This window comes from Lissotriton vulgaris, chromosome 3_1, assembly GCF_964263255.1.
Source record: "Lissotriton vulgaris chromosome 3_1, aLisVul1.2, whole genome shotgun sequence".
In the NCBI taxonomy this organism is placed as follows: domain Eukaryota; kingdom Metazoa; phylum Chordata; class Amphibia; order Caudata; family Salamandridae; genus Lissotriton; species Lissotriton vulgaris.
The window spans coordinates 331646612-331670332 of NC_141689.1; the positions used below are offsets into that span (position 1 = coordinate 331646612).

The window sequence follows — 23721 nt, forward strand, 5'->3', positions numbered from 1 at the left end:
TATGGAAGGGACACAACTGGAGATAAAAGATTGGCTAAAACAGGACAAACTCCCCGGCCTAAATATCATTCAGCAGACTGCTCTCAATCAAGAGATCTCTACTGCGGAAATAAATAGTATCATCAACAATCTAAAAAAGGGGAAAGGTCTGGACCCAGTTAGCCTACCCAATGAGATATACAAAACCCTGAAAGAGGAAATCACTCCCTTCTTGGTAGGGATGCTTAACACTATACACACACAGCAAGCACCCCTCCCCCTCACATGGAATGAAGCAGTGATTACTTTAATACTCAAACCAGATAAGGACCCGAATAAATTGGAATATTACAGGCCAATTTATCTGCTAAATGCAGAACACAAAATTTACTCACAAGTCCTTGCTAAACGATTGGATAAGGTCCTAGGAGATGCAATAGGCACAAACCGGAAGGGCTTCATGAAGGGGAGACAGCTCTATGATCTGACTTAAGACCTGGTGTGTGTGATAGATGTAGCCCCTGTGACGGGGTCCATTGTATCTGTCATTATGGTTGATGTCGCCAAGTCCTTTGATAGAGTTAGTTGGCCCTCTCTGTACAAAGTGATAAATCAAAATGGTCTTGGTGGTAATTTCCTCCATGCTATCCAAGGTATATTAGCTGCCCGCACAGCATAAATACTGATCTACGGCTCCCTAACCACTAGTCTTAGGATAAATACGAGACTCGTCAAGGCTGAGACTTTAACCGATGTTGTTTAATTTGTATTTGGAGTCTCTTGCATGGAGATTAAGAGTATGCCAAAGAATCCCCTCATTTCAGCATGTGGACTGGTATAGGAAAGAGGCCCAATACGCAGAGGACCTGATAATCTATACAGCCAATTTGGAGACATCTTTACCAGTAGTCATGGAACTAGTGGGCAACTTTGGGCGAATCTCGGGCTATCTAGTAAATGAAGATAAGACAGACTATGTCGTGGAAAAACCCTGTCCCCATCCACCTTAAACACCTGGATAAGACAGAGTTCAGATACCTAGGAGTACGAGTCACAAAAGACTTGGACAAAATTGCGGATATCAACTTCACTCGACTTATGCAAGAGATTAAAAAACCTTTGTAAAGTTGCGCTCCCCTTCCGCTCTCCATTCTAGGGAGGGTTAACCTAGTTAAAATGACAATTCTCCATAAATGTACTTTTATTTTCAACACTCTTCCTTTTTTCTTTAAGCCGGCATGGTTTAAAAAAACTTCATGAGAAACTCAGTAGTTTTAATTGGTGCAGCAAGAGTGTGAGAATCTCCTGGAAAAACCCAGGTAGAAAAAGCTGGAGGGGGGAATAGTACTCCGGGATTTCCACCTATATTACTGGGCCTTTAAAAAAAAAAAAATACTAGGTGACTGCTGATGGCCCCCCAGGACATGCTGAAGAGATACAGGGTTCTAATAAGCAACTTAGGATAAGAAGGCAAAGGTTTTTAATTTAAATTTGGTCATGCTAAATTTTCCCCAAAAATTTAATTTACGACCCTAATTGCAGCATGCAGAATTTGGATTCAGGTAAAAAAAAAAGTCTAGAGAGTCCATACTACAGCTGCATGGCACCAATCTGGAACTCTCCAGGGACCCAGTTATGTTTGAAGGACAGCCTAGCCTCCCTACTGGTAAACGATGGTCTACTACGATGGGGTCAACTCGCGGAGGAAGGCACGCTACTAACATGGGCTACCCTTGGTCAGAGCACAGATTTCAAAGTATCCAGATTAAAATACTACCAGTTGGTCGCAATCCCTGTCAAACCTCGGGGTGGATTTGGAGGTCGAGAAGGATTTAGTGAAGACGCAAACCTACAGGAAGGACGTCTCAATGTGGTACTGGGCACTGGTACAAGGGAACGGTGGCGGGGGACCCTGGCCGAGGAAATCTGGAAACTGGACATGCCAGGCTGAGATAAACAAAATTCATGGCAAGTATCTGCAGCTACACTATGGGCTTCAGTAAACTTGGCACCACTCAGGAGGAATCAGTTGTTTACCATATACAGGGACTACTGTTTTCCCAAGAAGCTTGCCATGATGCGAGGAAATAAAAGAAGAAGCTGCCTGAAACGTCAACTGGAGAACGCAAATGATATGCACTCTGTTTTGGCAATGTTCAGCTATCCAGCCCTTCTGGCGAGATGTGAGTAAAGTATTAAATACAATCCTGGGTCGTGACATTGAGGTAAGCATTCCTTTGGTTATATTTGGAGTACGGGAGGCAGATAAAACTGTCTTGGGGAAAAATACCACATATTTGCTTTTTACTTTATAAACCACCGCACGCAGAGAAATTTGCCTAAAGTGGGTCTCTGTACTCCCCCCTACCTGTGCGGACTGGTTAAGCTTTTCAAGACACATAGCTAGATTAGACTGCCAGATGGGTTCGTACAAGAAAGAAAAAATGTGGGCCTCCTTTATTTCACTTGGTCTCTGATATTACCACTCCCAGTACATTTTTTAGGGGAATGTGAAGTTACTTTTCCTCTGGGTTGCTTATGTCCGCCTACTCCAATGATTATGACAAGCTCAATGAGTTGATGAGATTACTGGTGTCAACCATTAGACGTCTCATCAACTGCGAGTAGGAAAAGGCTGGCTCCCGGCTGCACAGATCTTGGAAGGTGCGTGTCGCTCAGATCGTTCAGACCTTCGGTTAGATCTCGCTCGTCTTTGTCAAATATGAGGACTATAAAAAAAAAAGACTGAGCTGCATATCAGCTGCATGTGCCCCTTCTTAGTTATTATACCAACATCAGAGGTGAGACACCATACTGAAAAGTAGAATGCATGAGGTTGATCCCACTCCAAAGCAAGTACATGAAGTTAAATTTGAGGCATTTGCAACAGTGCCTACCCTCCGTGAACAGACCAGGTTTTACATTTACATTTGGGCCTAAACTGGGGTGGCATGGTGAGCAAAAGAATGATGGATTTAACCCAGATCTCCTGACTGGGGGTGAATGTATGATTTATTCAGCATTCTGGCCATCATTTGTTTGCGTAGCACTTTTCACCCTAAGTGGGATGGGTATGCCCAGATGTGGGTCCCTTGCTCACTGGGCCACTGGATTCATGCATGCTAGCCTGGCTGATGAAGGGTAATACTCAGAAACCGGTCCCAGGTTGTTTGTTTCCGGTCCAGGAAGAGGCCTGGCTTGGCAGTTCGGTGAGGAATGTTCCCATGAGGCACAAGGTCAAGACTGATTTGCATATGGCTGGATCTAAACTGGGGTGGCATGGTGAGCAAAATAATAATGGATTTAACCCAGATCTCTTTACTGGGGGTAAATGTATGATTTAGTCAGCATTCTGTCCATCATTTGTTTGTGTAGCACATAGGGACCCCACAGGCAGGAAATGAACTGAAGTAACTCAAATGCATGAAAAACTAACGCTACCCTTGGATTGCTAACCAAAAACTACTATGACCAGGACTGGACTGTGAAGTGTTAGATGGAGGGAGAGGAACCGCAGCTAAATGAATGCTAATGGACATAGGCCAGAAGTATATAGAGTGGGTATCAATAATAGAAATATGAATGACTTTCATCAGGTGGCCGGAGGCCTTGGGGTAAAAGATGTTGCATGAGAAGTCAGTTCCAGAGATTTTCAATGACCTGGACATGGGCCAAAAAGAAGACAAGAGTTTCCAGTTATGATTTGAAGTTGCTCAAATTCCTGAAATCCCTGAGAGTGCAGATCTCTTGCTAGAAAACCTTACCACTAGCAGTGGCTGGCAGAATAGCAACGGCTAAAATGATCATGCTACCCCACCTCTTATATTATGTTGCCAATCTACCAGTGGCGATATCAGTCAAGGCTTTCAAGTATCTGGATATGCTACTAGGAGATCTGATATAGAGTCTGAGCAAGCTATGGGTGGTGTTAGAGAAGTTGGAGGAGTGTGACAGTATGGGTGCTCCCGAATTAGAGGGGTATCATTTGGCAGCACAGACACAGTGGATAGCTTGAATGATAATTGGCTACAATTTTACAAAGGTGAGGGCAGGTCAGATTTAGAGCAGATTATCTTGCAGCACAGCCTGCTACTGCCAAAAGCAAAAGAACATCTGACGTCACTTACACTGGTCTGAGTCCGTTAAAATGTGATTACGGATATCTATATATAATGCAGCAAGACATACCATATGACCTGTGATTTCCCTTTCGTGGGACTGTCTAAACATCGAAGTTTCTACTCCCAGATAAAACAACAAATATGGGAAAACAGGGGAGTCACCATGACAGGGTATGTGTTTCATAGTAGATCACTAGTCAGGCGTGAAACAATGATAGAGAAATAGGGACTGATGAGTGGACAACTCCTAAAATACAGAGCAAAGTTTGTCGCAACATGTAAAATGTGGGGAATAAGAATTCAAAACCCCCACATGGGAAAACATACAAGCAATGTACAGATTAGAAAATGGGGGTAGATTGATAACATGGCTCAACAAAGCAATACTGAAAAGACCAGGGGCTTCACTAGAAGGATTTAAGCACAATCAGAGACAAGTTTGAGCAGTGGAATACATAAAACAAATGGTATAAAATCTTAACATGCCACCCATAAAATTTCCTGATGTGCGAAACTTGAATTTTTAAAATGTAATATATTGCATAGAGCCTATAGGACTACCCAAGTGATTAGTAAATTAAATGTTTGGGTTAAAACAATTGCCCTGATGTGACTGAGTGTTCCAATTACTACTTCCCACTGTCTCAATCTCCCTACTTGAAAAAAGAAGCTGTAATCTGGATTAGTTCAGCTATATTTAATCAGAGGAGATGCACAATCTTGCTATTAAAGCCAACAAGAGACGAAAAACTGGCCTGTGCAAAAGTGTTTGAATACATAAAAAAAATTGCACTTTTCCGGGGGGAGGGAGAATCAATAAGTCACAGATGCGAGAATCCAGCTAATGCTAGAATCACATGGATACTGCCTTCACAGAATCGCAGATATTTCTCTGAAGTTTGTACTTTGGATTCCTAGACATTGTTATTGTTCTTCGATGCTATGAAACGGCATCTGCTGATTTCATATAGCGGGCTGTGTTGGATGTGCTATCAGAGGTTTGATTTTATGCTTTCTATTACAAACTTCAGGCCCTTAACAAAAAACTAATGACATAGGTCTGGGACCAATGAACTAGCAAATGCACATTCAATGCATTCTAGAACTCACATATTTCTTTCTCTCCCAATCCTTTGTTCCCATCCAATACATTTAGACAGGTAGACAGAACGGAATGCAAGAGAGGTGACATAAATTCAGAGATTGCCCCTCAAAATTCGAAAAAATCTTGAGGGTGGGCAATATTTGGGCAGATCATATCAATACAGACTAAAACGTGTCCAGTGGTAGAATGGTTCCACTACAGATACAGGCTGACAAGTAAGGGGGGAATACAGGCAAGACTAGTGTATCCAGGAATAAATCAACCGAGGGAATCTGGCTGCACCGTGCCCCTGGAAGACTGAGGAGAAACATTGGTGAAGGAATTATATATGTACTGCCTGTTTACACCAATATCTATACACAACTATTGTCTTTTGTTTGAGGCATTAACGCCTCGGAGTACTAAAAGACAGTGATCTGGAAAAAGAAAAGAAAACGGAGGAAGGTATCACACTGTATGGCCCCACAGGATTTAAACATCTGCAGCAAGCAAATAGAAACACGAGGCCTGAAATCTAATGTTGACCAGCTCAAAAAGAAGCTCTGAATGTATATACAGGGTTGAAAAAGGAGCCTAGGTAAAGAAAGACAAATTACCCCAGGACAAATTAGTTTATGTTACAACTGTATTGTTTGCGTAATATACAGCTTTGAAACCTGTACTATGAAGAGTAGTTTATAAAGTACTTGTAGATGATATTTTACCACTGCTAAAATTTGCTAAAAAACACCCGCTTTAAACGAGCAACCCAAGGCAATGCTGAGAGGAAGTGCCCTGTGAGCTACATATCCTGTCAACACATATTTAAAACAACTGAGGAAACCAAATGCGTGAACTTGCCACTAAATGTACAGATAATGCTGAAGGGTGCTCCTATAAATGAGGTTTACCCCCTGAAAATCAACCAGCAACATGATTAGTTCTGGTGGGTGGAAAGACTGATGCTACTTTCTGAAACACAACTGAGACCCTAGTAGCCTAGTCTGGATAGCCAGGGCATATACAATTACAGTATGTGAGCAAATACATTTTCCTTCCTTGGGAAAGCATCTCTGATTTTTAACACCCAAATAAAGATCGCAGCATCACCTAGCCGAGCGGTGACCTATTCAGACTCACAAATCTGTCTGCAAAACACGAAACCCAAGAAAAATATTTATTTCTAGTTTAATGTCACCGAATTCAATACAAACTAGCCAGAAACACTTTGGGAACAATTCTTGTCATAATAGTGATAATATCAGGCTGAATTCCAAACCCAAGCATCCATGGTATAATAAATCATGCAGGGAAGCCAAGCAAGCTTTACTAATTTCTATAAAAACGAATGACATATGTTTATCTCTTGGCTCGGGCGCATGCATGCTGTCAAGATGACGCTGCTCCCCAAGCTTCTGTATCTGTTTCAAGCCCTCCCCATTCCCTTGGACGGGGGTTTCTTTTGGCGTCTGAAGACTATGGTTCTGCGTTACATCTGGCAGGGGGGCCGTGCTAGACTCTCCTTTCTTACGCTTCGCCGGCCCTTGAAGAAGGGTGGGGCTGGCCTTCCAGATATGCTTCTTTACTGCAAGGCGGCGCAACTCCGGGTGTTGGCTGAATGGACCCAAATGGAGTCAGAGAAGCATTGGCTGCACATGGACAGGAGTGTGGCGGGGCGCTCTATTTGGGACCTGGTTTGGAAGGCGAAGGGGGATCGGCCTCGCAACGCATACATTAGCACCCCTACAAGCACCACTCTGAAGGTCTGGGACTCGGTCTCTAATGATGAACGATGGACCTCCTTTCCTTCCCCCTTCACACCTATTCACTTTAATCCAGCGTTCCCGCCGGCTCTTGTTGAGGGGCCCTTTGATAGGTGGAAGGCGGGGGGCTGCCACGCACTTACACATCTGTTTCATGGCTATGAGCCGCTCACCTTCCAAAATTGCATGCGTGACTATGGTGTGCCACCTACTGAGCGCTACCCGCACGCCCAGCTGCTACATTGGGCATTGTCTCCTGAGGTGCGGGACGCTGCGACGAGGCCCCCCACGGATTTCGAATCCTATATTACTCGCACATCATCTATGAAGGGGGTGATTTCCTTTCTCTACGATTTACTGTTAACCACGGCTATCTCACCTCGCCCTAGATACATGGGGTTGTGGGAGGAGCATCTGGGGCGCGACATCTCCGACGACGAGTGGTCCCATCTTTGGCGAGATCTACACACATTCAATCACTCGATCGATCTGAGAGAAGCACATATGAAGACCATGCTAGATTGGTATCTCTATCCGACCTGATTGAAAAAGATTTTTCCCTCCGCTTCTGACAGATGTTGGCGGGGCTGTGGTCTCCTGGGTGACTTTCGCCATATCTGGTGGCAATGCCCCATCATACGCCTTTATTGGGAGGAGATTCTGTCTCATATTAGGGAGATCCTGGGCTACCCGATTCCAGATTCCATTGGCTTTGTGCTCCTCGGCCTTCGGGACCCGCTTCTGGAGCACCAAACCAGGGCTGACAAACATATCCTTTGGCTCTGTCTGGGTGCGGCCAAACTGACTCTGGCTGCTGCATGGAAAAAGAGGGAGGCCCCAGCTCTGTCCCTTTGGTTTGCTAGGTTGTGGAGGCTGCTGAGTGTGGAGCGTATGGCGGATATTTTCAGGAATAACTTTAAGAACTTTACTTTCAGATGGGGCCCGCTGGTCCGCTTTCTCTCTCGGGGGTTGCCGTCAGCGGTTTGCCCGCCCACTATACGTGCCTTGCATCTGTTTCAGGTGTGAACTGTGCTTGTGTGAATGGTTGTTGTCTGGCTGCCACCATCGGGGGGGATGGGTGCAATGGGGAGGTTGGAGCCTCTGGGGGGGGGGGGGTTTGGGTTTGTTTTTCTTTTCTGAAGGGGGATGTGGACGATTTGATTTTTATAATCTTCCTTGGCGCGTTGGTTTTCTTATGGCCGAACTGCATGGAGGCGTGCATGGACTTGGTCGACTCCGCCTCTGACTGGGATAGACTTGCCCGATACCAAGGCGGGCCTTCCCCTCCGGATTTCGCAGGGGGCTTGACACTCTTCCGGGCTGATTTTTGAACTTTTTATTTTTTGAACTCTTTTTGACCTGCCCTGAGTGATGACACTGCTCAGCCCTTTGTAACGATTACTGCTGCTCGGCCTTTTGCATTGGCCCCTGCGTGGGTACTTCTTTGATTTACAATTTATGTGCTTTCATCCCCCTTTCTCTTCTACTGTTTCTATCTTTCTATTCTCTCAATAAAAATATCTTTAACAAAAAAAACGAATGACAAACCACGAATAAAGGAAGCCAGAGTCCAATATAAAACAAATAAGGAAATTGATAAATGGGAAGCAACAAAAAAAGCTTTAGACAACCATGATATGCGAGGCTTCTGGAATCTAGTTAAGACAGGGAAATCTGAAGGTCAATCAGCTATTGCTTTTTAAACACACGGAAGATACCAAAGGTCTTAGTTTACTTAAATTGCTGTTTGGAACCTTAATAGTGTCCCACATCCAGAAAAAAAAGAAGAAAGAAAGACACAGGAGAAAGGAAATTGAGAGATAGATTTCAGAATACGAAACTGGAAAATGTACCCATCAGCCCACTCAATAGTGGAACTTCGTCATCTGGGTTTTCACGTTGGAAACTGGTGTCCAATATGCTCTTCCTCAAGACACACCTGAGGCTAGCTGTTCTTGGACCCAATGGTTGAACCCTCAACCAAAGAAGATGACAGTATATAGGCTGAAAGGGCAAAGTTGCAGTGCTCAGAAATTGTGAATAAATGAAAAGGAAAGGAAAGTAATCCAAGTGATTAAAAATACCTATCTTGATGTCATAAGAAAACTTTATTAGGTCTGTCCATCAAGGTGGTATGATTAAAAGCAGTGTGATAATAGCATGCAAAGAATTGCTATTCACCATGAAGGTTATCTGGTCGACATGTTTCAGCCTTTATAGGCTTTCGTCAGGACCTATGATGCACTACTGCAACACTTACTTCACGTGCTGTGGTTTAACAATCTACAGACATTGTCCAATTCTCAGTGAAAATTGGTGTACCGTCTCCCAATTTTAAGGGAGGAAGAGCCTCACCTCACCTGGCACCCGCTCAGGATAAAGGAGGCCACGCACTCTCCGTCGTTGCCTCGGGCTTAATGCTGAGCCGAGGGGAGAGGTTAGAAAACGAAAGATCAGCAATCAGCTATTGCACCAAATTTGGGGGAAGAAGTCTGGAGATCTTACTTTCAAACCTTATATTCGAGGTTTGTAAAAGAAGCTGAAGATGTAAGGGAAGTATTCTCAACACCCTCCGCATGCTCCACAGGATCTTCAAATGGATCCCTCCTGACACGAGAAAAACCGTCACCCAAGCCCTTATAACCACCAGACTCGACTACGAAAACGCCCTCTAATCAGGAACAACTACCAAGCTCCTGAGACAACTTCAACAAATCCAGAACGCCTCGGCACGACTGATCCTCGACGTCCACCGTCACAGCCACATCACACCCCACCTGAGAGGCCTGCACTGGCTCCCCGTCAACAAGAGGATCACCTTCAAACTCCTCATCCACGCACACAAAGTACTACACAACACCAGACCCACATACCTCAACACCCGTCTCATCTTCCACACCCCCACCCGAAACCTCCGCTCAGCCAACCTCGCCCTCGCCACAGTTCCTCGTATCTGGAAAACCACCGCTGGCGGCAGATCCTTCTCCTACCTCGCCGCGAAACCCTGGAATACTCTCCCCACCAGCCTACAACAGACTCAGGACCTGCTGGCCTTCAGGAAACTCCTCAAGACATGGCTCTTCGATCAGTAGCGGCCCCCCCACCCACCAGAGCCTTGAGACCCTCACAGGTATGTAGCGCGCTTTATAAATGTAGTGATTGATTGATTGATTGATACTCTGGAAGTACATCCCCCAAATTTGAACGCTCCCCCTTGTACAATGAAGGAGATCACAGTGGCTCTGGGTAACTTACCTCCAGCAAAAGCACCTGGGCTAGACAGGATCCCTGGCGATCTATTCCGATCTGAAAAAGTAGTCTGGGCACCCTACTTATGGTCATTATTTATTGCCATTCTACAAGGCATGGCGCTGCCCCCGACCTGGGCAGGGGCAGAAATTATTCCTAATTATAATAAAAGTACACCACTCAACCAAGTAAACTATCGCCCAATAAGCCTTATAGAGGTTACCTAAACAACTTTTTCTTGTGTGCTTCTTGGCCGTCTGCAATCCTGGATAGAAACGAACAATGTATTAACACCTTTACAAGCTGGATTTAGGGCCAAGACCTTGACTATTGACCAGATCTTTAGAGTGCAACTGATCCATTGGAAAATTGTCATTTTAGAGGGTGGCAGCCTCTATCTCAGGATGTTCGTTGTTACCACGCGATGTATTACATCACGGTACTTTACAACGCATCTTTCACAACGCAAGTCGTTACCACGACTTGCGATGTAGGGGTGCTGGACTTAGGAATAGGTAAATTTACTATTCCAACACCAGCCTATGTACAGTAGGGAAGGTGTTGGAATAGTAAATCTACTATTCCTTAGGATACAGCGCCCTCCAGCGCAAGTCGTGGTTACGACTTGCATTGTAAAAGACGCGTCGTAACTGCACTGCGGGGTAACATCCGCGTTGTAAAGGATGTTCCCCCTATCTCACATTTGTGGATCCTAAATACGCATTCCACATGGTCCAGCGAGATCAGCTATGGGACATACTCCTCGATATGGGAGTACCACATCATCATTGCCATCAGCTGAAAAGTCTGCACCAGGACAATTATGCGAGAATAAGATATGGTAAAAATGGTGAATTGATCGCTCCCTTTCCCGTAGAGAAAGGGGTGAGACAGGGATGTGTCTTGGCCCGGACACTGTCTCCCTCTTTTTAAAAGGTTTAATTGAAACCTTACTAGCAGGGAAAGACAAAGACGCCCAAGGTTGGCGAACCGCAAAATTCTAGCACTTATGTTTGCGGACGATACGCTGCTACTCTCTAAATCACCCATGGGTATGCAGTGGGTACTTGAGAAATACAGTGCTTTTTGCAGGTAGAGGGGACTGGAGATGAATCTCCAAAAAACAAAATACATGGTTTTCCATGCTAATACCACCAATTGCCCACACCCTCAATTGGATGGCAGGGCCCTAGAGAGGGTGTCCATTTTTGATTATCTGGGGATTACACTTAACGATAAGATGGACTGAGGGACACAAGTAAAGAAAGCTGATTTTAAATTGAATCAGTCTACAGGTGGCATTTTAAAAATACACAAAAATTGCTCTCAGAAAGTGATAGGTCCACCAGCAGAAATTTACAAAACAAAGGCTAGGGGAGCTTCACTATACGGGGCAGAACTATGGGGACACTATTTCTCAGGCAATTGCTGAGCCTCCCTAAGAGCACTCCACTAACACCACTTAGGATGGACTTGGGGATTGGTCCCATAGCCGATGTAGTCGCCTCTAGACCACTTCTAAATTGCCGCTGTCTCTAAAGCACACCAGAGCTAGTCAACTACAGAGAAGAATTGAAGGATGTTATGACCCTCCTGGGCGCAGGGTTCTTACCATGGTTAATCCATAGCAGGAATTCTTGCCAGGCATTAGGGAGGGCAAACATGTGGTCAACACCCGAAGAGATCTGCCCCACAATTCTCAAAAAGGCTTTACTTGTCTCCTATAGAGAATATAAATTGGCCCAATTATGCCAGCGGACCAATTCAAGCAGCTTGACCTCTAGATTTCTGGATTTCAAACAGCAATACAAGTTGGAGTTGGCAATTGATAGTATCCAACCACTCTTGTCAAAGAAACTGTTCCTCCAATTTAGACACGGGGCGCTTCCGCTTCAAGCATTTATCAATAACTGGCAGGGAGCACTCAAACTTGATACAGTTGAAGAAACAGAACAACATGTTCTGTTCTTCTGCCCCGCCTATAATAGGCCAAGGTCTAAGTGGGTATTCCAGCTCTGCAGAAATTTGGGGATTAGATAACACACTGAGGTCTTTAGGCTCCTCAAATACGAAACAGACACACTATTTGTGTTTGCTATTTCCAGGTTTCTTTATGCGATGTGGTGTATTCGTAGGGGCATTTTAAAGAAAAAGAATATAGAAAATCCTTAGCTCCCATTGCCATCAAAATGTTGCTATGTTATGCCTGCACGTTTTTACTGCTTGAATATTGTTCCGTAAATTCTTTTCTCTTAGGTTGTTTTCTCTTCTAAATGTTTTATATCTCAATCTTTTTTAATTAGTTTTTTAATATATGCCTTTGGGCTATCAGTTAAAGCTCGAAGCTTATTTATGTACGATTGATTTGAGTTTTATATACATTAATGTAACGGCAATCATTAATAACATGGGATATTGTAACCCCTCTTGTTGTGATGTAGAATACACATCCACTGTTGAATATTACCTGCACTATTTTAGTACTAAGAACTGTTAAGAGGGAGTGCACTCGATGTGGAGCCAGAAAACCTTGTACAATCTGGACTTGCACTCTTTTTTTAAAAAAAAAATGTAATATAGCTGCAACGAACATTTAGTTTTACGATGACATTTTATTCTAACATCTGTACCTTTATTATTATATAAAATTTATTTGTATTATTTTTTGTGCTTTTATGACAATATGGTCGAAATAAAGCTTTCTTTGACTTGACTTGACTTGACTTTGGGAATTGAATCTCTGGAGCAAGATGCATTATTTTCATGATGGGTCACATTTAGTTTTATTAGAAAGCTGATGTAGGCTGCAATCCCTTTAGCTAACATACCTATTTTCACGTCCTTTCCAGGCAAGTTACAGCCAGGGAACAGAAGTAAAAGGATGTCACAAATAATTTGCAGTACAGCGCTTTGCCAAAAATATGACAGTTAGTACAGTTCAGCCTACTTTGGAATCATTTACTTTCACCATTGAAGGCAGTCTGGAAGCCCTCTGCAACAATTGCTCACCCAGCTTCTCTGGACATATTACAATTTCACTCAGTTTGAGGGTCGACCTCCAAAAACTGTGATTAGGTATTCAGCCTTAAAATTGTACATGACTTCCATCTATGAGTCCATCTTTCTGATGCTACCAACCACACAGTCCTTGAAGAAAGTCGTATTCTGCAACACATTTTTGACTTTCCAGCACTTGAACCTTACTGTCTAACTTCGTTAAAGCGCATACCATTCCTGCAGCCCAGCTACCAGATTCTCCATCTTCACCTCAAGTACTCCCATGAATATCCTGATGTTACTTATTTTTTCATTTACACCCTAATGAAGGGACAGAAACTTAGCATATCAGCAAGTTCTCTCCTTTAGTAACTTCTGAGTCTTTGTAAGACTCATTGACCATCTCCTTGTCCTTTTTTTGGCTGTCAAGCCTTGAGGTATGAATAATTCCTCTTTGCTGTGCATCCACCTGTCAGCCGCTGTGAACAAGCACCAATCTCCATCCTTTAACATTCCAAAACCCTCATGACTCATGTCTAGTATCTGAATATGGGAGGGGAGGGGTGCTCCGCTGAAAATGCAAAGTATATCCATATAAATAAAGCACCCTTAGCCAGGCTGAGGTACACTTTGAATCCAGATGTAGGTAAGAAAAGCCAATGATCGTGAGGTCATTGTCCCCTCACCCACACTTTCCACACATCTGCTGTTTCCTAGTTCAGCAAACATTTTCTTGTATGTGTGGTTCACGTGCAACTATATTAGATGGCCCCTCTCTGCAAGTATTCCAACCACACAATCTCTCCTGGGTCTACTGATTCCAGCCCAGTGGTTTAGCTAGGAATGAGAGCCACGGACCTCAACCCTAACAGCTTCTCACCAGCACTTGCTCATTGGATGAAGACCGAGGAATTAAACTTTTCAGTGTCATCCCCAAGAGCAGTCCCCAAGGGAAAACACGCAGATATGAAATTGTGAACTAGCTTTCAAATTCAAAATTCCTACCCAATTAGAAAGAAGCCACCATGGAACCACACTTGCAAACAGTTAAATGGGGCCTTCAACGTGAGCATTAAGTGAGCTCAAAGAGAAAGCAGTCATCTTTAACTTAGCTGGTCATGAACCCCACTCAATCAAGCAAACAGACTGTTTGAATAGAGAAAAATTGATGAATCACAAGGTAGGGATTGTGAAAATGTCAAGACATCCGAAAGAAAATCATGTAACCGTTTTCTATGGTTTGTTTATTGCCTAGGGTTAACATGATTTTAGGAGAAAAGGAAGTAGGAAGGATGAGATACTGGGGAGTCAATAACGTCCAGCAGGTAAACATAATTTGAACAAATTGCGAAGAAGACAAACGTTTGCTTTTCATGTAAAAATTGTGAATAGAACATATTTTTGAAATGATGGGTTTAGAAAACATACTACTGAAAGAATATTTTCAAAGTAAACAAATTCTAAAAACACATTTTTGAACTTACTGAAATGTAGACAGTGACATTTAAACAAAATAGACAAACACATATCCATATTTATACACCTAACTGGGCATTTACTTGGCTACCACTACTTACCATTCCAAGTGATAGACAGGATTAACAGCAACATAGATTAAAAGTGCTCCAAAGATTAACAGATATGTGCCATAATATATAGCATTTTCAATCAATGCCGTTTTAATCTTCCCTGTGATAGAGAATCCTCCTGACCGTGCATAGGACTGCATGAAAGGCAGCATAATCCTAGGAAAGAATAAAGTAGGACTTTCAACAGAAGTTTATTTAAAACAGAAACTAAAAACAAATTCAGGAGAATGTATTTGTTTATAGGAACAACCAATGTGTAATGTAAAATATCTAATGAAACAGATCGTTGTCAGAATAAGCAAAACCTTTACAAAGAGGACTTGGCTGCGAATCTCCTAAAACGGAACAGTTGCTTAACTGTAATCTTAGTTTTCTTTAAGTGGATTCTCTAATGACATCATAAGCAATGCATTGTCCCACCCCAGAGCACTTTAAAAAATAAAAATGCATATTATTTTCTAGAAGAGCTATTTTTATTTTAAAAAGAATAAAAAGTTGGCAGACCACTGTAGGCTATACATGCCAATTAAGTAATTTATTTGTTTTGGAAGTAGCCAATTTTGATTTAGAAAAGTCACTAGAGAAAAGTGCCAAAAACACTTTCATTACAACCTATTAAAATAAAAGTGAGGGACAAGGCAAGCATTGTAGCAAGATAGGCTGCAGCCTAAAGAGGCTAGGAACCCGATAGTGCTCCTTTGAGGAATTAAACTCCACTAGTTTTAATCATGTCTTCTCAGTGATAGCTGCTCCAGTTACGTTTGATCAGAGACATTGGAAGGATCCCTGGGTTTACCCAGTAAGGATGCATTTGCCTTCTTATATCAGTGTACTACGTAATAGACATTCTATCTAAAATAAAAGAACTGATTTGAGGTAGACAAACAGTTTAAGAATAGAGTCAGACCAGCAAAAGCCATTTGTCTTACCAAGATAAGCCTAAGTTCCCTCCTTACATCACAAGTTTGTAAAGATCTTTAAAGCTGGAGTGGAAAGATTCTAAATTTCATGTCTAACTTATCTGTATGAAACACATTGTATGGTTTGTGGGATCATAAGGCATCAATGTCACTAACAGTGCCACTAACAAAGCAGCCTTCCATTAAGCATGCTACAAGGTGGAATTAGAATTAAGTATGAGCAATTAGATGTGAAAGATTAGATTAAAAGGAACAGCTATGAGTTCCAAAGGGGTGAAGGTCTTCCAACTGGCAGGAAAGCCTTTTTAATGCCTTACAGGAAGAATTTCATTAGAAGGACCCTGAACAAGAGATTTGTGAAGAACGTTTCCTATAACCAGTGATGCAGCAAGATGCACATTTAATGAAGAGAAATGCAACCCTGATCAGGCGTCTTCTTCACACTTAGTTGAAACAATTTGTATCCTCAATATTACAGATCTAGAACCTTTTTCTTTTGAACGCATTGGAAGCACTGGTAGATGTGTGCTTGGCTTCCTTTATCATGATGATGCAGTCCTGAGGGCGATCCAGATTGCCATTCTATATTCATTCAAATCCCATACCGCAAAACTTCAAGAACGGTAAGCTGGGAATAGGATCTGGCCTCTGAGCTTTTAGAACAGATCTGGTCGACATAAAAGCTTCCTGTGTGGTCACTTTGAAAGATGTAGAAGGTCAGTGTACGCCATTTGCCTGGCCAGTCTAGCACTATGGAGAGCATCCTTGCTCCGGAGTAAGCCAGTTTGATAATTATGGATGGGATCAGGTGTATCTGATGATATGCATGCAGAAACTTCCCTAACCATTTGATCAATGAGAATTCTCCTGCTTCTCTGGTTGGTGGTACATGCAGGCAAAGTCTGGGTCTTTCCTGTTTTCTGCATCCATGAGCTGACCTAGTTGTAAATATTATAGGCATCGAAGACATCATGTCGCACTTTTGATTCCCAGTAATGATACTGCTAAGTGAACCTGCCATTGCATTTTGAATACCTGGAAAGTGAACTGCTATGATTTGCAAGTTTCTGGCTATAAACCATTTCCTTGCGCTTCAAGACATCAGTCTGGATTTGGGATCCGCTTTCTTGTTCAGGTAATAGTTTGTTGTTGGTTTGAACAAGCAACATATTGGTCCTTTGTGCAGGGAGAATGGTTCTGCGAGCCAAGTGGACTGCTCTAAACTCTAGTAGGTCGATACAGTACAAATTCTGTGGGACCATGTGCCTTCTATTAAACAATTATTCATATGAACTTTCTGACCTACTACAGAGGCATCTGTTAAAATTGTCTGAGTCAGAATGTCTTGGTAATAAGGAACTCCATCAAGAAGATTTTCTGCCTTACACCACCACAATAAAGACTGTATTGCTTACAACTATTGGGAGTACTGGCACTACTGATAATTCAGACACTGCTGGGGAGTCCTCATGTGGAGACAAGCGTGAGGTATTAGAAAAATGCAGGATACCATGGAACTCAGGGAAAGAAGAGATCTGGATAGCAGTTACTCGTGATGAATTCATAAAATGTTGAGACTGATAACAGGCTGCCCTCCTAAGTAAATACTTTTGCCACCTGCATTTCCAGCACAGCTTCCAGGTTGGAAATGGACAGAACTGGTATTGAAGTGGACTTCAGATGGTTGACTTGTAAACCCAGCTTACTCAGAGTTTTCAGGAAATGAAGCAAGACATGTTGAGCCATTGGAAGCCTTTATCAACATGTAATCGAAGTATGGGAAAACAAATATTCCTTTTCTTCTCAGATCAGTAGCTACCACCGCCATACACTTGGAGAAAGTCATTTGACAATTTCAGGCTGAATGGAAGGATTTTGAATTGGTAATTATGATTCCCAACATTAAACCATAGGAACCTCTGATATTTCTGTGTTAATGGAATATAGAAATATGCATCCTGAAGATTTATTGCATGTATCTAATTCATCTTACTCAAGTAGATAGTAGATCTGATGTAGAACCAGCATCCATATTTTTCTCTCTTTAACCATCAGTTGACCATCCTCAAGTTGAGATTATGTCTGCATTTGTGCTCTGGTTTATTTCCTTTCCTGGAAAATGAGTCTAGTTTCACAGCCTATTTCTATAGAACAGTGATAAGCTTTTGTTGAAGCTTTCCTGTTGGGAATGGGAAGACTTCTCTGGAGGAATAGGTGCAGGAGATTATGTGAATCTCAGAGAACAGCTATGTTGCACAATATTCAGTCCTCATTTGTCTTTGATGAAGCTTTCCCACTTCTGAAGGAGTTTCATGATGCTTCCCCTCTGCAGTGATGTACAGAAGATAGTAAAGGGAAGAGTCTGACTGGTGATGGTGAGACCACTGAGGGGGTTAAACTATCCTTGGGTGGTAAGACATGCACAGCTTATTTTACTCCTATTTCCTTTCCAAGCCTATGCATTCACAGTTTTCATATCAGTCTTTATACACTGTATTTATTCATCAGTGTGAGAACCGAAAGGTGTGGTATATGAAAAGGGTAGATTTAAAATACCTTGCTGCACTTAAGTTGTATTCCTCTGAATCATAGCCAGGATGAAGGATTCATGGCTAAAGCCACATGATTGTAGGAATCTGTAGCCACACTTATGATCTTGTTTGAAACCATCATTACTATAGGGAAAAAATTGCAACACGTCCCACAGAGATATATTATTTCTGTCAAGTTAAAAATGTTGCACTATCTGCTTTCATGATAGTTGCAGATCTTACACACATCTTCCTCCCTACGGAATCTAGGTGCAGCTTTATTTTTCAGGATAAACTGTTGGTGCTGAAGCAGTAGAATTCAGAAACCACCTGTGGATCTACCCTTAAGAAAATGGGAGCCTGACCCAGAGCCTGGATCCTTCTTTTGTCTTGGAGGGGCCACTTTGGTTGAAGTGGAACAGTTCCATGGAGTGTCTCAAAAATCACGGTAATGAAACTTTATTAATATAGACAAAAGTATGGTGAGCTTTACTGCCACTCTTATTAATACTTGGAAAACAAGTAGGAGAGTAAGGAGTTGTGTCCGTGAACGTCGGACGGGAAATACTCCTGATTCCCTTGGTCAAGGTTCAAAAGAACAATATGGAGGAGTACTACCCGATGAGGGTAGATGAAGGCTTTTGTCTAAACTCAGGAAGTATTGTTCCTTTCTTAGGAAACCCCTCACTCACCACCTAGTGGTGACTTGCTTCATCATCGGGGCCCACCCAAGTGGCCTAGCGTCACTTGGGTGTGCTTCAACACCTGCAATTGCAGTGGAGCTGGTAGTGAAATGTGGGGTGCAAACAAAAGAGAGTGTAAGTGTTAAAATTGTCCTGGTATTCTTTTATATAGAGTTTTAATAAAAAAGTTACTGGACAAAGATAAAAATTAAGGTTGAGATAGTAGTAGGGAAGTTACGGCCTACTTATCTCTATTTTATGTGTTGGTCGACATGTTTCTACCATTTGAGGAAAATCCCCGGTATTCCTCAGGACCAAAACAAGGAAGTGGGTGGTATGTGCCCCCTAAAAGACACACCCAGTCCTAAATCCTTGAACGACCAGAAGAAAAATCAGCTTCTGGGACGCACACCTAAAATAGAGGGTGCTGCAAAACCTGTGAAAAAGGAAAAGAAATGAATGAAATAATTACTGTCCTGTAACGTAGTGCAGTGCTAGAGTGCAGGATTCGTGCAATTATTCTGGCTTTCCACAGTGGTGTTTGACACAGTGCCTTCATCGAAGCAGAGCGTGTCTACATGTGTTGTGCAAACGTGCTCTTAGCTATGGAGATAAAATATCTATGGAATAAGGTCTGATTTTAGCCTTAGTGCGTGCTATATACAAAACATGCTGGCATCAAAGTCAGGGGTGCACTATGTAGGAGTGCTCATATTGTGTACCGCTGTGGATTGAGGTATGTGCCAGCTAGATAGCAGTTAATCACTTTGGTATGACCTGATCATTATTTGTGGTCAACAGAAAAAGACAAACTGGACTGACAAACATACACAACATAGAGTAATTCACAGCTTGTGAAATGGCAAACGGATGGTAAAAAAGGGCTTACAATACTGTAGCTCAGGTCGAGCTGCATCAAGCAGGAGGGGGGCGCTATGCCGGTAACAACATAATCTAAGGAGAAAAGGATATGTTGTTGGTAAAGGGAGAGTTCCCTGTTTGGCGCTGGGCGGTGGCCTCCGTTGCTGGTCCTGCTAGTAAGGGAAGGAAAAGAATAACTTACAGTTGTTTTGGCGGGATCAGGCGGTTCACCTATTTCCCCGTGCTCGCTGCTTGGTCGCAATGAGACAATGAGGGCGTGGCGCATAAATGCGTGTGACCACTACCGGCGAAGCCTGTGTGAGTACGGGAGCCCGGGAGGGTCAAGGGTAGGCATAGTTACTGAGAGAAGCCGCGCTTGCGTGGTAGCGCGAGGCTGACTGCTGGCGGTGGGCGTGGTTGTCGCTCGGCGCCGCATTGAGCGTGATCCGGGGGTTGGCATGGAAACTGCACGGCGCCGCGCCTGCGCAGATGGAATGTAAACACTGGCAGACCGGAGGTAGCGGAGTATGCCGCCTGGTGCCGAGTGTTGGGTGATCTCAGGGAAGAGAAAGGGTTATGAGCGATCGGATTGTTGTGAAAAGGAGGTTACAGGGGGGGGGTTTGGTATAAATGGCACTTGAGCCATTATTAAGAAATCACTCGAAACATGGGGAACTGGACGAGGGATCTCCTTGGAACCTTACTGGAGATGTCACGTGGGGCTTATAAACGGACGGAAGCAGTGTCTTCAGTCTGTAGGGCCTATTGCTTGGTCTATTATTAACTCTGGATCATTCCACTGGGAGAAACCACTCTTCTCGTATAGAAAAGCGAACAGTCTAAAAAATACCTTGGTAAACACTAGGCCCAAAAACAATCACAATACCAAGGAACCAACACTAACTCAGATATGGGGTTTACCACCAGTCACTGGACATTCGCGCTGTGGGGATTGCAGCGTATGCCACCTCACTGAAAATACCAAGACCATCAACTTGGAACCAGGAAAGACATGGGAGCAAAGATCCCATACTAATTGCAATAGCTCCAATGTGGTTTATCTTATCACCTGTACCTGTGGCAAACCGTATGTCGGCATGACGACGCGAAAAATTAAACAACGAATCTGTGAACACAGGAGTACAATAAGATGTAAGAAGAACGTGACTAAACTCACAGATCATTTTCTAACGGCCCACCACACTACAAACGACATGAAGTGGACGGTCATCGAACAACTGCAAGCGGGCCCTAACATCCAGGCCCGCCTATTTGAAAAGGAACAGAGATGGATATATAGACTTTCCACTCACATCCATGGACTTAATGATAATATTCCATGGAACTCTGTGCTGAGATGAACCATCTTTTTTCTGACTATACACGATTTCATCTATGGCTGTAGGACACCCTTTTCTCCAATGATTGTCACCCATGGTTGAAGTATCATGCACAATCCATCCAGTTCTCCATGTTTCCAGTGACTTTCAAAATTGGCCTAAGTGCCATTTATCCCCCTTGTTTTTCCACCTCCTATGACCCTGAGCAATAGGCCCTACAGACTGAAGACACTGCTTCCGTCCGTTTATAAGCCCCACGTGACATCTCCAGTAAGGTTCCAAGGAGATCCCTCGTCCAGTTCCCCATGTTTCGAGTGATTTCTTAATAATGGCTCAAGTGCCATTTATACCAAACCCCCCCCCCTGTAACCTCCTTTTCACAACAATCCGATCGCTCATAACCCTTTCTCTTCCCTGAGATCACCCAACACTCGGCACCAGGCGGCATACTCCGCTACCTCCGGTCTGCCAGTGTTTACATTCCATCTGCGCAGGCGCGGCGCCGTGCAGTTTCCATGCCAACCCCCGGATCACGCTCAATGCGGCGCCGAGCGACAACCACGCCCACCGCCAGCAGTCAGCCTCGCGCTACCACGCAAGCGCGGCTTCTCTCAGTAACTATGCCTACCCTTGACCCTCCCGGGCTCCCGTACTCACACAGGCTTCGCCGGTAGTGGTCACACGCATTTATGCGCCACGCCCTCATTGTCTCATTGCGACCAAGCAGCGAGCACGGGGAAATAGGTGAACCGCCTGATCCCGCCAAAACAACTGTAAGTTATTCTTTTCCTTCCCTTACTAGCAGGACCAGCAACGGAGGCCACCGCCCAGCGCCAAACAGGGAACTCTCCCTTTACCAACAACATATCCTTTTCTCCTTAGATTATGTTGTTACCGGCATAGCGCCCCCCTCCTGCTTGATGCAGCTCGACCTGAGCTACAGCATTGTAAGCCCTTTTTTACCATCCGTTTGCCATTTCACAAGCTGTGAATTACTCTATGTTGTGTATGTTTGTCAGTCCAGTTTGTCTTTTTCTGTTGACCACAAATAATGATCAGGTCATACCAAAGTGATTAACTGCTATCTAGCTGGCACATACCTCAATCCACAGCGGTACACAATATGAGCACTCCTACATAGTGCACCCCTGACTTTGATGCCAGCATGTTTTGTATATAGCACGCACTAAGGCTAAAATCAGACCTTATTCCATAGATATTTTATCTCCATATCTAAGAGCACGTTTGCACAACACATGTAGACACGCTCTGCTTCGATGAAGGCACTGTGTCAAACACCACTGTGGAAAGCCAGAATAATTGCACGAATCCTGCACTCTAGCACTGCACTACGTTACAGGATAGTAATTATTTCATTCATTTCTTTTCCTTTTTCACAGGTTTTGCAGCACCCTCTATTTTAGGTGTGCGTCCCAGAAGCTGATTTTTCTTCTGGTCGTTCAAGGATTTAGGACTGGGTGTGTCTTTTAGGGGGCACATACCACCCACTTCCTTGTTTTGGTCCTGAGGAATACCGGGGATTTTCCCCAAATGGTAGAAACATGTCGACCAACACATAAAATAGAGATAAGTAGGCCGTAACTTCCCTACTACTATCTCAACCTTAATTTTTATCTTTGTCCAGTAACTTTTTTATTAAAACTCTATATAAAAGAATACCAGGACAATTTTAACACTTACACTCTCTTTTGTTTGCACCCCACATTTCACTACCAGCTCCACTGCAATTGCAGGTGTTGAAGCACACCCAAGTGACGCTAGGCCACTTGGGTGGGCCCCGATGATGAAGCAAGTCACCACTAGGTGGTGAGTGAGGGGTTTCCTAAGAAAGGAACAATACTTCCTGAGTTTAGACAAAAGCCTTCATCTACCCTCATCGGGTAGTACTCCTCCATATTGTTCTTTTGACTCTTATTAATACATCAAAAGTTGAATATGTCATCAGTAAGTGATACGCTTGGTAGACTGTGGTAAATTAGTTGGTGTTGAATAATGTCTTCTTTAAGGTGAAGAGGAAGCAGAAGATGTAAAGGAGATGGATCTCTGCATATGTTATCTGTGACTGAAATGTGACCTCTGCCTAGAAAACGTTGTGTGGCAGGAATGATCTACGTGGTGCTAGAATTGGAAGCTTGACTTTCTTCCTGACACTTCGTGACTTACTACTATGGCTAGAGGTTGTGCCGGGCCTCAGCTGGATGTTGTGGCAAAGTTGGTACTCAACCAGAAACACCAACATTTTTCATACCTGGACTTCTCTTTTGGATCTGCACCTGGAGAAGTTCTGGAAAAAGGGGTCTATGGAAACGAATCATCTCTGTGCTCTTGAGGGTCATTCTTGTCATCTTCTAACAGTGGAAACACTTCTCCAGAAGATAGGAATCATTGAGAAAGACTATGCAGACATCATGAGGATCATTCTGTGCTTTCCTCCTATGATAAGAAGAGTATCTGTGCCATGACATAGAAAAATTACTCCTTAAAGCAAAAGATGTTGAGTGAGGAGTTTAAATGGAAAGTTTGGAAGTATTTTTCCACAAAGGATGAGTTGGGTGCCCCTGTATCTGTTGCCAAGAGCGGGAA

At 43.4% G+C, this 23721-nt stretch overlaps 1 protein-coding gene across 1 annotated transcript in view; it reads right to left on the reverse strand.

Annotated features, from left to right (window-relative positions):
* Positions 1 to 23721, reverse strand: part of LMBRD2 (LMBR1 domain containing 2) — a 420428-nt gene that overhangs the window by 277513 nt on the left and 119194 nt on the right. The window contains exon 5 of the mRNA XM_086960534.1: positions 14771 to 14938. Coding sequence (XP_086816660.1) covers positions 14771 to 14938 — 168 coding nt within the window. The remainder of the gene's footprint in view (positions 1 to 14770; positions 14939 to 23721) is intronic.